Below are 15,518 nucleotides of genomic sequence, written 5' to 3'. Positions count from 1 at the left end.
CTATTCTGGAAAAGTTTTGGTTTTTCCTGTCTAAGTGCAGGACCTTAGTTTTCTCACCACTGAACTGCATCTTGTTCAATAGGGCCCAAGGCTCAACATTGTCAAGATTCTTTTGAATCTTGGGTCTATCTTTCAATTCCCCCCAGTTTAGTATCAAACTGAAAAAGAAATATTGATCACTCACTCTAGCATTTCTATTTTACAGTCTGGATGTTGGAGCCCCTCACACAGTAATTGTATTGCTGTCTCATTTGTGAGGAATAAATTTAACTCCTTCAACCTCTGGTTGGTCTTAAAGACTTCAACAAGTTGCCTGTTGCAGGACTGTGTAAAGGACCATTTCTCCAACCTGAAAGTGCAATAAATATTCAGAAGAATTAGAAGGATAACTTCTGGGTTTGGGTTTCATTTTATTTATTTTTACGAGATTATAATTTTCAAAGAACAGAAAAAAAGAGAGTACTGATACAAAAATTTCATATTTGAAAATAGATGAATAGATAATAATAATTACAAATACCCAATAAGGATAGACTTGGGAACATAACCAATCTATTTTTTTTATTAAAGAGTTTTACAAAAACAAGATTTTACAATATATCCCCAAATCCCCCCCACCCCAAACCCACCCACTTCCCCCCCACTTCCCAGAGCTAAATACAGGATTATAGTTATAATAATCATATTCTAAATAAGAATTATGCATAATATACAATTAACCAAATTCATAATGTGATTTAACTCCCCTTTAACATAACTACATACAAAGTACCAATAACAATATCCGTCTAAAATCTACTCATAAGCTAAATGGAACTTTTTAGTCCCATATTTATTCTGAATATAATCTATCCATCTCCTCCAAACTGAAATATATCTTTCCTGTGAATGATCTTTCAAGTAAGCAGAAATCTTAGACATTTCTGCAAGATTCGAAACTTTAAACACCCATTCTTCTATAGTAGGCAAACTATCCTTCTTCCAATATTGTCCCACCAGTAACCGTGCTGCTGTTATCATATTCAACATCAAATTATTTTCTTTAACATCACAATCTACAACAATACCCAATAAAAACAATTGCGGAGAAAACTTTATCTTTCTCTTAAAAATCTTTTGAATGTTCCACCAAATTTTAATCCAAAAAGCTTTTATATTTCTACAAGTCCACCACATATGAAAATAGGTGGCTTCTAAACTACCACATCTCCAACATTTAGACTGTAAATTAGGATACATGTTAGACAACCTCTTGGGATCCAGATGCCATCTATAAAACATTTTATAAAAATTTTCTCTTAAGTTTTGAGCCTGAGTAAATTTAACATTTCTGACCCAAATTATCTCCCAAGTGTCCAACGAAATTGGTTCCTGAATATTTTGTGCCCACTTTATCATACAATCTTTAACTAACTCCGTTTCCGAATCCAATTCAATTAAAGCATTATATATCCTCTTTATATGTGCACAATTTAAATCTCTAATTTGTTTTACTAAATTTTGATCTATAATTGTGATGCCAACCTTTTGATCTAACTTCCACCTAGCTTTCAATTGGGTATATTGAAACCAAGAGTAACTTATGTTTTCTTGTCTTAACTCATCTAATGATTTAAGTTGCCAATCATTCCCTTGCAATCTAAGTAATTCCTTATAAGAAACCATATCCAAACTCACTCCCATAGATACGCCCTCTATCGCGTGTCCAGGAATTCCCCAAATCGGTATTTTATAATTTAACTTATAATAATACTTTTTCCAGACACGCAATAAAGCACTTCTAAGAATATGGGATTTAAAAGCCCTGTCCACCTTCTTATCGTAAAGCAAATATGCATGCCATCCATATACCAAATCCCAACCCTCAAGATGAAGTATTCTCTTATTAGTTAAATTAAGCCAATCACTAACCCATGTCAAGGCAACCGCATCATAATACAATTTCAAATTCGGCGCCTTGAGTCCCCCTCTTTCCCTAGCATCTTGTAAAATCTTAAATTTAACTCTTGGTTTTTTCCCCGCCCAAATAAATTTATTAATACCCTTCTGCCATTGATCAAGGTTGGCATCCTTTTTCAATATAGGTATCATTTGAAACAAAAAGAGAAACTTTGGCAGAACATTCATTTTAACAACTGCAATTCTTCCCAGTAATGATAATTGTAATTTTTTCCAATTATTTAAATCCCTTTGTACCTTCAACCATAGTGTTTCATAATTATTCTTATACAATTTTACATTTGAAGCTGCAATATATACTCCTAAATATTTAACCTTTTTCACTATTTCAAAACCTGTTAATTTAAATAACATATCCCTTTCACTCATAGATAAATTCTTAGATAATATCTTAGTCTTATTACTATTCACCTTGAACCCAGAAACCTTACCATACTGAGTTATAATTTCCATCAAGTCTATAACCGACTGTAACGGTTGAGATACTGTCACAACCAAGTAATCAGCAAAAGCTCTCAATCTATAATCATTCTATTTTATTTTAATTCCCTTTATCATAGAGGACTCTCGAATTTTAATTAATAAAATCTCTAATGTTAAAACAAACAATAATGGTGATAGGGGGCATCCCTGTCTTGTACCTTTTTCAATTTTAAAGGTCTCTGTTAGCCCCCCATTAACTATAATTTGTGCAGTTTGTTGTTGACATATAATCTACATACTATTTATAGTGAACTATTAAAGTTTTTTTTTTAATCTAACCATATGATATTTTAGATTGGAACATAACCAATCTAAAATATCATATGGTTAGATAAAAAACAAAACTTTAATAGTTCACTATAAATAGTATGTAGATTATATGTCAAAGTAACAAATAAAGTTTGAAACACAAATGTTGGATTTGGCACCTTTTTATGTGTACAATTGACATTTAAAATTCCAAATATAAGGGATTTCTACATCCAATTTCCTTTTAAAATATGAAATTAACTTAAGATATCAAACTACATTTCCACAATTTAGTTAACCATTCTTCAACAGTGGGGATCAACCATCTTTTCCAAAAAAAGAATATATAAAATTCTTGTGGCTTTTAACATATTTGAACTTAGTATTCAATATGTTGAAGAAATATATGGAATTAGTAACCTTTGACAACTAACAAGATAACAAGCAGAATGCCTTCCACCATCCAGTGACATGCAAGCTCAGGCAGAATTTTGAAAAATGTTTTTATCCAGTATGATACAAGGGCAATTATCAAGATAGCTATAAGCTTGGCACAGGTTGAGATGGGGAATCCAATCCTAAATAAGAGATGTATGGAGAAAAGACAAGAGACAGGAAGCTTGAGAGACATAAGGCTTAAAAAATTGTTCTCAGAATTTGCTCTCAGGGAGTGAGGCCAATAAATCAACCATATATTCTACCCAATATTCAGCTGTAGATGTTTCCTTCTCAGCATTGGTTCTTCAGCAGGTTGACTTTGTTCTTGCCAAATTTCTCAGATCTAGTAAGGCAACCTGGGGGCTTACTATAACCAACTCAACCAGAGTCTACTCATTGATACTACTACTACTACTGGAATTACCAAAGCCAAGACTATTGTTTCTAGAGCCCCTAACTCCAGCTCCTCCCATCCTCCTCATCAGAGGACATGACCAGCAGATCCATAGCAACTTTGAAGTCAACCATGGCAGCTTAAACCATGCAGTCCATTAGTTACACACAGAAATATTTCTCATTTTATTTGCATATTATACTTAATTGGATGGTAATTTGATGGATTGGACAGGTCTTCCTTTTAAAGACTGGGATAGTTAGAGCATTGCCATTCAGTTGATAGACTAATCTATGTACATAAATAGGAAAGGCAATATACAGGACCATCGTTCTGGACTTTCTTTTAAATATTGCATTAGATTCAAGTTACCTTCAGATGCTTTTCCATTTTTAAGCTTGATTTTCTCTGAATGATGATGGGTGGGGGAGACATTCAGGAAAAGCCATATTTAGTAGAAAATAGGTGGATCATTGAGTGATAAACTGAATAACTTATGGAAATAATTTACTCAGACTCAGAAGTAATTGAATTCATTGCATATAAATTTTTCTCTGGACTGAACTGGTTATAGGGCATCAAAAATGATAGTGTTGCTCTCTTGGGTTGGTCATGTGAAGCTCATTCAATCCAACCTTTGCTACAGCAGTTTCTTATTTCCTAAGATATCTTTATATTCTGTGTTCTGGGTGTGAAATTTCCCATATGCATATATTTTTATAACTGGCAATTCTCAATGCATCCTTCAATGTAATTTAACTTATTCTATTTAGATAACATGAACCTCCAACTGATTCTGAACAGTGCTATCTTTATCCAAGACACTTTTTATCAAACCAAGGTTTCAAAATTGGGTTAAAATTACCTCACACTGAAGTAGAACTAAAGTTAAATTAATCCTATATAAGCTTCAATAGTTGATGAGAATTTAATGCTTCATAAGCATTTTAGCTAACTAAAAGGCAAACAATGATAAGGCTTCAGGTAAGATTTAGGAAGTGAGTAACTACTGTGGCAGAGCTTTTCAACTGGTGGTAGGCGTACCATGTGTAGTACTTTGCAACATGGCAGGTGGTACGAGACCATCCTAGAGAAGTGTAGCAGGGGAGGCGAATGAGCCGAAGCGATCCAAGCCTGAGGGAGAGGCAGCTGCAGCTGCAGGACTATCTGGGCTAGGCAGAAGCCCCAGGAGCGAGCAGGACTCCAGCTGATTGCTCTAGCTGATTGGTGCTTTCAGAAGCAGCACAGAGCTGTAAGTGAACTGAAGAAAAAAGGTGGGGGGGAGGAGAGGAGAGACTATAAAAGGAGGTGGTTTGGGCAGGAAAGGGGGAAAAAAGACAACAGGGAAAGGTTTAATCCCTTTAAACAAATGTAATTAGTTTTACCCCCTTTAATTGAGTCTGTCTATGGCAGGGGTGTAAAACTGCTGGCCTGTGGGCTGGACACATCATCCAGAAGCCACGCCCACCACATTGCCGGCAATGGCAAAATAGTCCCAATATGTCCCGCGGTGTCACGTGATGTTGCGAGTTTGATATGTCTGGTCTATGGCTTTTAGAAAGTTTTCTTTGAAGATCAACAGGCTTAATTTAAGGCTAAAGCTTTTCGCAATTGCTGGAGCCTAAAGAAAAAAAAAGGAGTTTATGTGTTTCTTTATTTTGTAAGCCTTTCTTGCTTTGCACTTGATTCCTGTGTCTTTAAGGGTACAGAGAATGGATTGAGGTGGGGGGATGCATTCTTATTATACTGTGGAAAGAGCTCAGATGGGAGAGAGGAAGAAGGGCTGACCAGCTAACTCAGGGGTCTACAAACTTAGCAACTTTAAACCTGTCGACCTCAACTCCAAGAATTCCTCAAATGTTAAAAGTGCCAAGTTTGAAGACCTCTGAGCTAGCTGGTAGTGGTGCACATTAATAAACGTGGATAAATTCATCATACATTTGTCAATGCACAGGGAAAGTGATTCAGGAAAGGAACAGCCACCGAAGAAATTAAAACTGATATTTTTTCCCTTTTTTCTACAGTTTGTAATATTTTATTAGATTATAGAATAAAATATAAAAAATACAAAAGCAAATAGTAGGGCACAGTGGGGAGGAAAAAAGTGGGGGAAAGTGAAGGGGAGAAGGGAAAAAGAACAGACTTCCTCTGTTGCAGTAGAGGAAAGCATTAACATTGAACCTCAACTTTTAACCCAGAATCCCCTCCCCTTTTTTTAAGTCATCAAGTTTTTGACACCTTGCTAAACACTGGTGGTACTTAAATATTGTCATGTCATAAAAGTGGTACAATCTGTGAAAAGGTTGAAAAGCTCTGCTCTATGCAACCTAGGTCTAACATATGACTGTTAATATGAATGGAATCAGAGAGAAGTTAATGGCTGTCATGGAGGCCATGAATTCCGGAATAGCACAAGATTTTATCCCCAAGACATGGAGCACTCCCAGTTTGGCGAGTCTACCACAGTCAGGCAATGAAATCCAAGGGATATTGCTGGGCAGCAGCCATGCCCAGCTTGCTCCTACAGCCTTGTGCAATGGTCCTTACATATTTACATTTGTTACTCTGGGAACTGTAAGCTTACTTGCTGCTTTGTGTGTTTGTGATGAACTGGAGAAGTACTCTTCCACTTTGGAAGAAGATAGAAAAAAGGCAGTATCCAGCCTTATTCCCTCAGTCTTTCCACCAACACTAACTCCATCTTAACACACAACCACTCTAATTTACTGTCTCCACCAAGAGCAGATTGCTGTTTGCCAAGCACTTCCACTGATAGTTCAACCATCCAACAGGGCACAGTAGCTTCTTTGTTAACTTGCAGTTCCCCCCTCCCATAAGCATCATGGAAACATGTCTCCTCAGACCTCCTCTCACAAAGCCACAAACAAAAGTGGGGGAGCCCTGTCCCTCACTTTTCTCTCTCCAGAGGAAGCCCTAGAACACTATATCCTGCCTCTCATCAAGAAATTCCAGTGGTAACGGTGCATCCTTCCTTACATTTTCCAAGCACTCTTTCCTTGTCTCTCAATGTCAGTTAACACCCAGTTCCATCCCAGGCTGCAGGAACTCCCAGAGAAGTCTCCTTTATTGTTGACCATGAAAGATTGATAATAGAGTGCTATAGCAATATTATTAATGGTAATATGCAAACTTCTAATATTATGTATTGTTTCCTTATCAATAACATCTGTGATAAAATGAAAGCAATTTCTTACCTCAGGACTCTTAGGTTTCTCAGCTTTGTCAGTGCTTTAAAGAAATCTTCCAAATATTCTTCATGCACACCCCATTGCCTAAAGGAGAAAGTCAGACTTTGACTTCAGTGTTTCTAGTTCCTGTACTTTGCAAATATAAATGGCTTCCAGTCCATTTGTAAAGTAACCAGAAGTGAATGTTGTTGCAGTATGAGAAATTGGTAGTACAAAAAGACGAAATAGTAAATGAAATAATTATAGAGCTCTGCATGCAGAAATTAAGTAATTAATTTGGCATCCTAGATACAAAAAAGAGAATAAACTGAGAGAATATTTAAGGAGTCCTAACAGGGATGTGAGAAGTACTTTGCAAATGTCATCTTCTTTCACTTCCAAAGAATAATTATTGCCTATAATTGTAAATAAGTGGGACTCTCTAGATTGATACCTGAGCTGCATTTTATTCTAGGCAAACGTCTCTGCTCCAATTGACTATTAGGATCTATGACAGGAATGCCTTCTTCCCTCTGGTCACTGGTTACTGCCTCTTATGCCCTTTTTGGGCAGTGGAGGGTTACTGTACAAGATCACTGAAAGGACTGGATGTTTATTTTAAAAAAAGGTCAGTGGTGGAACAGGTAAAGGGGGAACTGACTTTTTTAGCAAGGTGAAGTTGACAGGAGTGCTTTTCTGTGTCAATTTCTTATACTGGGGGTTACAGAAAAAAATGGAAAAATTTGTATTTTCTTTTTCCTTTTGTTAGTCCATCAGTGTCAATCACGAAGGGTAATGAATGGATGAGGGCTAGTAGAAAAGATTGTTTCCTTCGCACTGTTATGATTTCATCAGTCATCTGACTCAGGGGTTAGAGCAGGGCTTTTCAACCTTTTCACCTATTGTACCACTTTTAGGATATGGCAACATCCGAGTACCACCAGTCGCTTAGCAAACTATCAAAAACTTGATGACCAAAAAAAGGAAAAAAGTGATGAAGTACATGTAGTCCTCGACTTATAACAGTTTGCTTAGTGACTGTTTAAAGTTACAAAGGCACTGAAAAAAGTGCCCCCCAAGCCACAGCCGAGCAAGACTGCCTGCCTGCCTGGTGGCATTCTTCCTCCTGTCTAAGGTTTTCATGGTTGTGACCATTTCTGTTGAGGATTGGCAGCGAAGGTGGGGTGGGGGGGGTGTTTGGTTTTTATTTCCCCCCCCTCTGCTGGGTGGTTGCAGCAGGTTTTGGTCACTTCACATGACCATGGGACACTGACCATCATAAATATGAATCAGTTGCCAAGCATTTGAATGTAAGTCACAAGACCCTGGAGATGCTACAACATTACAGCTGATCAGCGCTTCTTCTGGGCTCAGCAGAAGCACCAGGATCAATGCTGAGCTCCAGCTGGAGACTAGCACTGATCCTGGCACTTCCGCTGAGCCCTGACAGCCCCGAAGAAGCGCTGATCCTGGCGCTTCCGCTGAGCCCTGACAACCCTGCAGCTCCAGCCATCTCTCGCTCAGGCTTGTGTGGTGCTGCCACCAGTTCAGCTCATTCCCCACCCCCACTACCACGTTTCTAGGATGGTCATGTACCACCTACCAGGTGCAATGTACCACAGGTGGTACTTGTACCACTGGTTGAAAATCCCTCGGTTACAGGAGCGAACAGATTGTCAGCCAGAAAAGCAAGCAGGGAATCAGGTACTTTTCAGAGTTTCCAGGCCAATGAGTCAGAGCAGATGAAGCTTAGTACAGATAATGAGGGAACACATTTTGGCAGAGAACATAGTATATTGTTTTAAAAGGATATATAATGATTGAGACACCTCCATAACTTGGCTACTGAAAGATATTTATGCATATTCTAAAGAGGCCTTTTTCTGATATATTTGGGAGAATAGGTTTGAGAGTAGCAGTGGCACGATTATAAACTGAATTAAATGCCAAAAGGTTATAAACTTTCAAAAATACTTACCTATTTTCTACAAGGAACATTTTTTTCTCTGTCGGATATATAGATGTAGGATTTCGAACACAGAGTTTCTCCAAATTCTGGCAATATTGTAAGCAATAGGCCAGGATCATCAATTCCGTATCTGAATTGCAGTGATACTCCATTGTGGTGACAGCACATAGTGCATCTTTTACAAAATTCTCATCTTGTGTCTCATACAAATAACTAAGTATTTCTGTTTCCATATAGGGAAAAAAATTTTTACGAAAGAATTTGAATATATATGACTTACAATAATGATGCATGATATAGTTTAGGTTGGTCGCGGTGATTGACTCAAATTCCATCCTATAAATTCTTTTGTTAATCTTTTCTTTCAACCAGTCTAATAATACCTTTTTCTTCTGACTAGAAATTTCCCATCCAAATTCTTTTTTCAACTCTTTCATTCTATTTTCATTTAGAAAACCAAAGAGGAAGTGAAATCCTACTGCAAAAGTAGACCTAAAATATATGTCATTATTTAAAAGTATCTGCAAATTTTTAGAATGCTGCTCCTCTCCTCCTTCCAGGATATAAAACAAAGCAGCAAAAAACTCCTGGAAGCTTAAGTGAACGAAGCTGAAGGTTTGAACACAGTGAATGTCCCTTCTGAAGATGTTCTGATTCAGAAAAAGGGGGAAGAGGTCATCCTGATCCAAACTGTGCTTCTTGACCTCTTCTTCCATAAACAGTATTTGGTGTTTCCAGATGCCTTCTGCAGCCAAAGAGCAGAAAGTTTTCAACTTTCTTTGGACATCCTGTTTGGATTCTTTGTGATGAAAATCCAACAAGCTGGACAGGTACCACATATAGATTGCAGTAAGAGTGCATGGTGTCTTCTGAAGATCTTTACCTGTCTCCATCTCTTGTTTCACCACTGTGCAGATGATCCAGCACACAAGGGGAATGATACACATGGTGAAAAGTGTATCATTTTGTTTCACAAATCTTAAAGCTTGAGTTGCTTGGTTTTCGTTTTCAAAGAATTTGTAAAAATATTTTTCCCTCTTCTCTCTAGAAAACCCCAATATCTGAAAATAATGTGGACGTTGTAAACATTGATGGAGTTTCTCCAAAGCAATAGGTCTTGTTGTGATTATAAGAGATGATTCAGGAAGAAGCTTTTTTCGAAATAAACTTCTTAAAATAATTTTTACTGGCTCCTCCTTCCAGGGATCAAAGCAAAAGGAATCTTCGGGCTGATCAAAGGAATACCTTAATTCATCAAACCCATCAACTATGAATAGAAGTTTCTCTGTGTTCTTTAGTATGTTTTGAATGACATTTTTCACTCCATGACACCTGGGCCATTGCTTTGAAATGATCTCTGCAATGCTACTCTTCTCTGACTCTGCATGGAGATTCATCTCTCTACAATAAATATAGAAAACATAATTAAATTTATCATGGTAAAGTTGTTGAGAAGCCCAATCCAACATGATTTTTTTGGCCGTTGTGGTTTTTCCAATTCCTGCAGCTCCTTGCAACACAACAGTTTGTGGAATTAGTCCATATTTATTAGGGTTAAATAATTTTTCAACGCTGGTTGAAGACTCTGCTCTCTTGCTGATGATTTCAAAATGTTTTCTTCCTGTTGCCAGAATTTCATGTTCTCGCTCCCTTAGAGGCCGATAATAATCTAGGATGATTAGCTCTGAGTATCTCTCATTCAGGAGCACATAATCACCAGGAACAGCATTAGGATCTTCAATCATTTGAAAATTTTGTTTAATGTGGTCTCTGTAACCTAAAGCCAGAAAAAAAATCAAATTACAAGTGTCAAAAATAAGGCCTACAAAAGACACTCAGTAAGGAGTTTGGTTGCTGGATCTTCTTGAAGCCACTCCTATCCACCCTCTGGATTAATGTGTTTACAAGAATTGCATGATACTCTATTAAGTGATCAAAGTAGGAATTGATTTCAATAGGCAAATGTTTGTTAATTAATACATTAAATGATTATTTTTTCACTATATAGTTCTTGTTCCACATAATATTTCTGTAATAATTGCACTAATAAGTTAATAAGTTATATAAAGATGTTTCTTTGGACATTGATAGACAGAAGCTTTTTAACCTTACTTCCTTGGAATATGGTAAACACACTTTGAATGAATTTAATACCAGCATAATACATATTTTGTGCAGTTTGCTTTTTATTCACAAAGAGAAAGAGACTGAAACATGGGCAGATATGGGCTTCTTCAATTCCAATGTGTTTAAAAAATATGCAGTTGTTATTAAAGATCAGTTTTGGGTTTCTCAAATTTTGAATTATAGGATCAGACAATTCCTCCTCCTCCCTCCTATTCCTCTTTTCCCATAATTGCAGGGACCACATTATTCAGCTATTCTGACTATACCAAAATTGGAACAACTTCATTTAACATAAATACTCCTTCCTAGAGTCATTCTTGGTTACTTGGCTGACATCACCTTCAACACATTTTTTTAAGTAAGGAAATATATCTAAAATGTATGGGTGGGACTTGCAGTGAAGATGGCCAACTGACGATATGCCCAGGGAGGACTCCCTGGGGCTCCCTGATGGAGTTTTCTCTGGACTGTCATTTTTTCAACTTACTAGCAGCATTCCTTTAGTTTATATGACTCTCCTGGGTTAGGGGGAGTCCTAGAATCACCTGACAAGATACAGCAGCAGGCTACAAGTAGTTTCAGGAACTGTTTCAGACTCCTGGTTTGCCATCACGGCCACCGCAGACGCTGGAAGGCGAGCTCCGTCTTCCGTGTTCGGTTTCATTCCACTGGAAAGGGTCGAAAGCCACCCTGTAGGGGTGATGAGCAAGGAGGGGACCCCCGCTTGATCACGGGAGGGCGGCAGCCCTTCTGCTTGATCTCAGGCAGTCCTCAAAACTGGTGGAGCAAAGACCGGCCATAGCAATATGGCTCGCCACTAGGCTGCAGACAGCCAAAGTCAAACTTACCACCAGGCACTTTTAAAGCAACACAGATGAAACTGGGTGAGATCTGATCTTCTCTCTAAAATCCTAAGTATTTTTCATCCTGTAAAAGCTGCCCATAGTATCTTCCCCCTGTGAGGAGAGAGGGAAGGGAATTTCTATCCCACCCTCTAAGAATAGCAGCAACTGACTACCCAAGGGAGTTAAAGCACTAAAAGAATAATTTTAATTGGATTTATATGTTGCTGAAACTTGGGGACCAAAAGTTTTCTTATTTTCACTGAAGACTTTTGTTTTTATCTATAAAAAAGAAATAAAATTGGAAAAAGGACTGAAAAAAAGTTGGACTTAAAAACCCTTAAGCTACATCGATGACATCTTGTGGTGAAGCTTGTTATTACAACTTGTTATTGCCTAAAGCAGACTTTGCTTGAAGCCCAGTCTACAGATAAGACTCTTTTAACTTTGATAAACACTACCTGTGAGAGGTTCAGCTGTAAAGAGAACTTCTGGATGGCATGGCTGGCCTCCTTGAACTATGAATGTAAACCTTTATTGATCTTTAGAGCTGTATGTGGGGAATTGCCTTCATACTTTTTTATCAGAGGAATATTGGTCATTATTTGAGATGGTGAAATACTTTGGATTATAAAATCTTACTTGACACATGACTTTTACTATAAAGACTACCTACAAAGATGTGAAATAGAGGTCCCATACCCACCTATAAAATAATTTTCAACATCTGATTTCAAAGTCCTTAACTTAATGCACCATAAGAGAAGATGGATGAAGACTAGGAAGAGATTCTTTCCATGCTGAAAGCAATACATGAAACCATCCTTTCAGCTTGTGACAAAATAAGATGTTACAGAAAAGAACAAGATGTCAGCTTGGATATACAGACCCAAATTCCGAGTACAACTAAAGAACTAACAATGCAGAAGGTAAAAGAAGAAGTGGAACAATTAAATACTAAGACAGAAGATTCAATTGACCAACAAATACAGTCAATGGAATATCCAGAAAAATGGAAAAGACTTTCTATATAAATCAGAAGAAATTTGAGGAGGAAACAGAACAGACTGAATGGAAGATAAACATACCAGGACAATTATGGGGATTTGGAATAATTGGAAGACGATTTAAAGAATACAAATGGGCTAGTCCTTCCAAAAAAATGGCAACTCTCTTATTCCAAAGAATATATTGACATGGAAGGCTAGTTGGCAAATAAAGAAATCCAGAATAAGGCTGAAATTGGGGTTTTCATTTATCAGAGGGTATTTCATATTACTTTGTGTACCTCCGCTCAACCATCTCTGACATTCTCTCTTTAGATACTGAGCTGAATTAACATATTGGTAAAGTGACCACCACATTTTCCAGACTTACAAAGAGAGTATGGCTTAATAAGAAGCTGACAGAACATACAAAAATCCAGGTCTATAGAGCCTGCGTCCTGAGCACACTGTTGTACTGCAGTGAGTCTTGGACCCTTTACGCACGGCAGGAGAGAAAGTTAAACAACTTTCATATGCGCTGTCTCCGACATATTCTTGGCATCATCTGGCATGACAAAGTTGCAAACAGCGCAGTCCTGGAATGTGCTGGAATTTCTAGCATGTATACACTATTGAAACAGTGATGTCTACGCTGGCTTGGGCATGTTGTGAGAATGGCTGATGGTCGGATTCCGAAAGACCTCCTGTATGGAGAACTAGTGCAGGAAAAGCACCCCAGAGGGAGACCAGAGTTGAGATATAAGGATATCTGCAAGAGGGATCTAAAAGCCTTGGGAATGGACATTAACAGCTGGGAAACCTTGACCTCTGATCGCTCAGCTTGGAGGCTAAAGACGCAGCATGGCCTTCTCCAATTCAAAGAGACACTTGTGCAGCAGGCTGAGGCAAAGAGGCAGTCCCAGAACCAGCGAAATCTGGGGGCTGGACAGGGGACAGACTGTATCTGCCCTCAGTATGGAAGGGACCGCCACTCTCGAATTGGCCTTTTTAGCCACACCAGATGCTGCTTTAGGACCTCTTTCCAGAGCACGATACCGGCGTAGTCTCTCGAGACTGAAGGATGCCAATCAATTAGAGGGTCAAAGGGAGAAGTTGAGAAAAGGGATTTTTTTAAAAAAAAATATTATGAATATGTTTGATTTATTGATTAACTCAGATAATATATATAATGGGCTTTGATTTATTAAAGGAGATACTGTATTATTAATTAGATGATGTAAGATGGGGGGAAATAGATAACTTTTAGGGCATAGAACAAGATTTTATCCAAATAGATAAGATGTGTATTTTGAATATTAGATTTTGTTATGAATTGAGATAAACTTTGGTTCCCTAAAACCTGGAAATTATAAATATCAAATATGAAATTTAAATATTGATGGGAAACTAAAAACTGGGAAAAACCAATAGCAGGACATTGACAATGTAAAAATTGAATGTAAAAGTAATTAAGATATGTATAAGTTAAAAATTTATTGACAAATGTAATAATGATGTTTTTATTTAATTGATATAATAAGAACTATATTAGCTTAAATATGAGATAGCAGATATTAAGGAAAAAAGAGAGGAAATACTTGAGGTTGTAGTTTGAGATTTCTACTAAAGCTTACTGAACTATTCATTAACTCAGCCACGTTGCTTTTTAAATATCTAAATGTAAAATTAGAAAATTAATAAAAATATTATTAAGAAAAGAAAAAAAGGAGTTGTGCTTCAAAGCAAGAGGTAAGCCGACAACTGCAGGTCGGGACTGAAATCACTTCATTGTTGAAAAAGTAGTCATTTTGGAATTTATTTTCCAAATGGTCAGTAAGTTGTGCCTTTCACTTCTCAATCACTTTTAGAGAGCATTATCTTTATTAAGCTAAGAGAAGCTCTCTTTAGCCACACGCCGGTTATTCCTTTCAGAAGATCTGTACCATTTATGGGGCTTTCTTATTGTAAAACAAGGAAGAGGGTTGCTAAAGGAAAGCTAAAATAAGGAAGTGAGGAGTATCTTTTTTTTAACTTTGATGGCAAAACGTAAGGATAGAAAGTTGTTGTTTTATTTTACTATTTTTAAGTAATTTGTAGCTTGGTCTGCTTTGCTGTGGGTTATTTACTGAATTCTGATTGGCCAGCAATTCTACCGTTTGACCACAAGATGGAATGAAAAAGATGGAGCATGGAGTTGGCCAAATAGCTAAAGATGTGTTTTGGGGGGGGAAAAGTCTCCATTTTATAGATCAATTATGTTCAAAATATGTTATAAAAACTACTACTCAAACCAATTCAGAGATGCAACTATGTGAAGAAAGTTACCAAACCATTGAATAATTTTACAAGGACACAATTGCAGTTTTGGAATATAAATCTGACACCAATCTTTATTCTGATGATGATTTAAATACCGTATAAACCTCCCAGCACAACTGAAAGAAGAGTTCCAAGAAAATCTGTAACTTTCAGAAGGACAAGTTTGGACTTTTTCTTAATGGATACTAACAAGGTTGAGAATTCATTGAGAAAAAGAAGTTTGTAACTACTTGATAGACATTGCAGAGAAGAAAAATATTTTATTCTAGGAAGATAAACTAGAAGGAGTGACTTAAATTTAATAAATTAATTGGCTGGAAGGAGCAACTTAAATTTAGTGAGTTACCGTAATTGGAGTTAGGATGGATTTATATATGTAATTGAAAGAATGTTTTAACTGGGATTGAAAATGCATTTTTTCCTTTATATACCGTATAATGCTTATGTTATTCCTAAAGCTTCTAAAATATTATTGAAAGTGTATTTGAAAACATCTGTGTTAAGATGAAGTCAAAAAAATAAGGATTAAAATTTGTTTTTACAAATTTTCTTAAACAAACGTTT

The 15,518-nt window shown here is 37.0% G+C and overlaps 1 protein-coding gene across 1 annotated transcript in view; it reads right to left on the bottom strand.

Annotated features, from left to right (window-relative positions):
- LOC310632475 (NACHT, LRR and PYD domains-containing protein 12-like) overlaps window positions 1–15,518 on the bottom strand; it is an 84,289-nt gene that overhangs the window by 47,862 nt on the left and 20,909 nt on the right. The window contains exons 4-6 of the mRNA XM_083349695.1: window positions 8,690–10,457; window positions 6,739–6,816; window positions 185–349 (exon numbers count right to left, since the gene is read on the bottom strand). Coding sequence (XP_083205821.1) covers window positions 185–349; window positions 6,739–6,816; window positions 8,690–10,457 — 2,011 coding nt within the window. The remainder of the gene's footprint in view (window positions 1–184; window positions 350–6,738; window positions 6,817–8,689; window positions 10,458–15,518) is intronic.

The sequence above is a fragment of the Vipera ursinii genome, assembly GCF_947247035.1.
Source record: "Vipera ursinii genome assembly, chromosome: 1".
NCBI classification, from domain to species: Eukaryota; Metazoa; Chordata; class Lepidosauria; order Squamata; family Viperidae; genus Vipera; species Vipera ursinii.
Note: the sequence above shows the minus strand (reverse complement) of the source record. Positions and strands in the feature narration are given on the sequence as shown.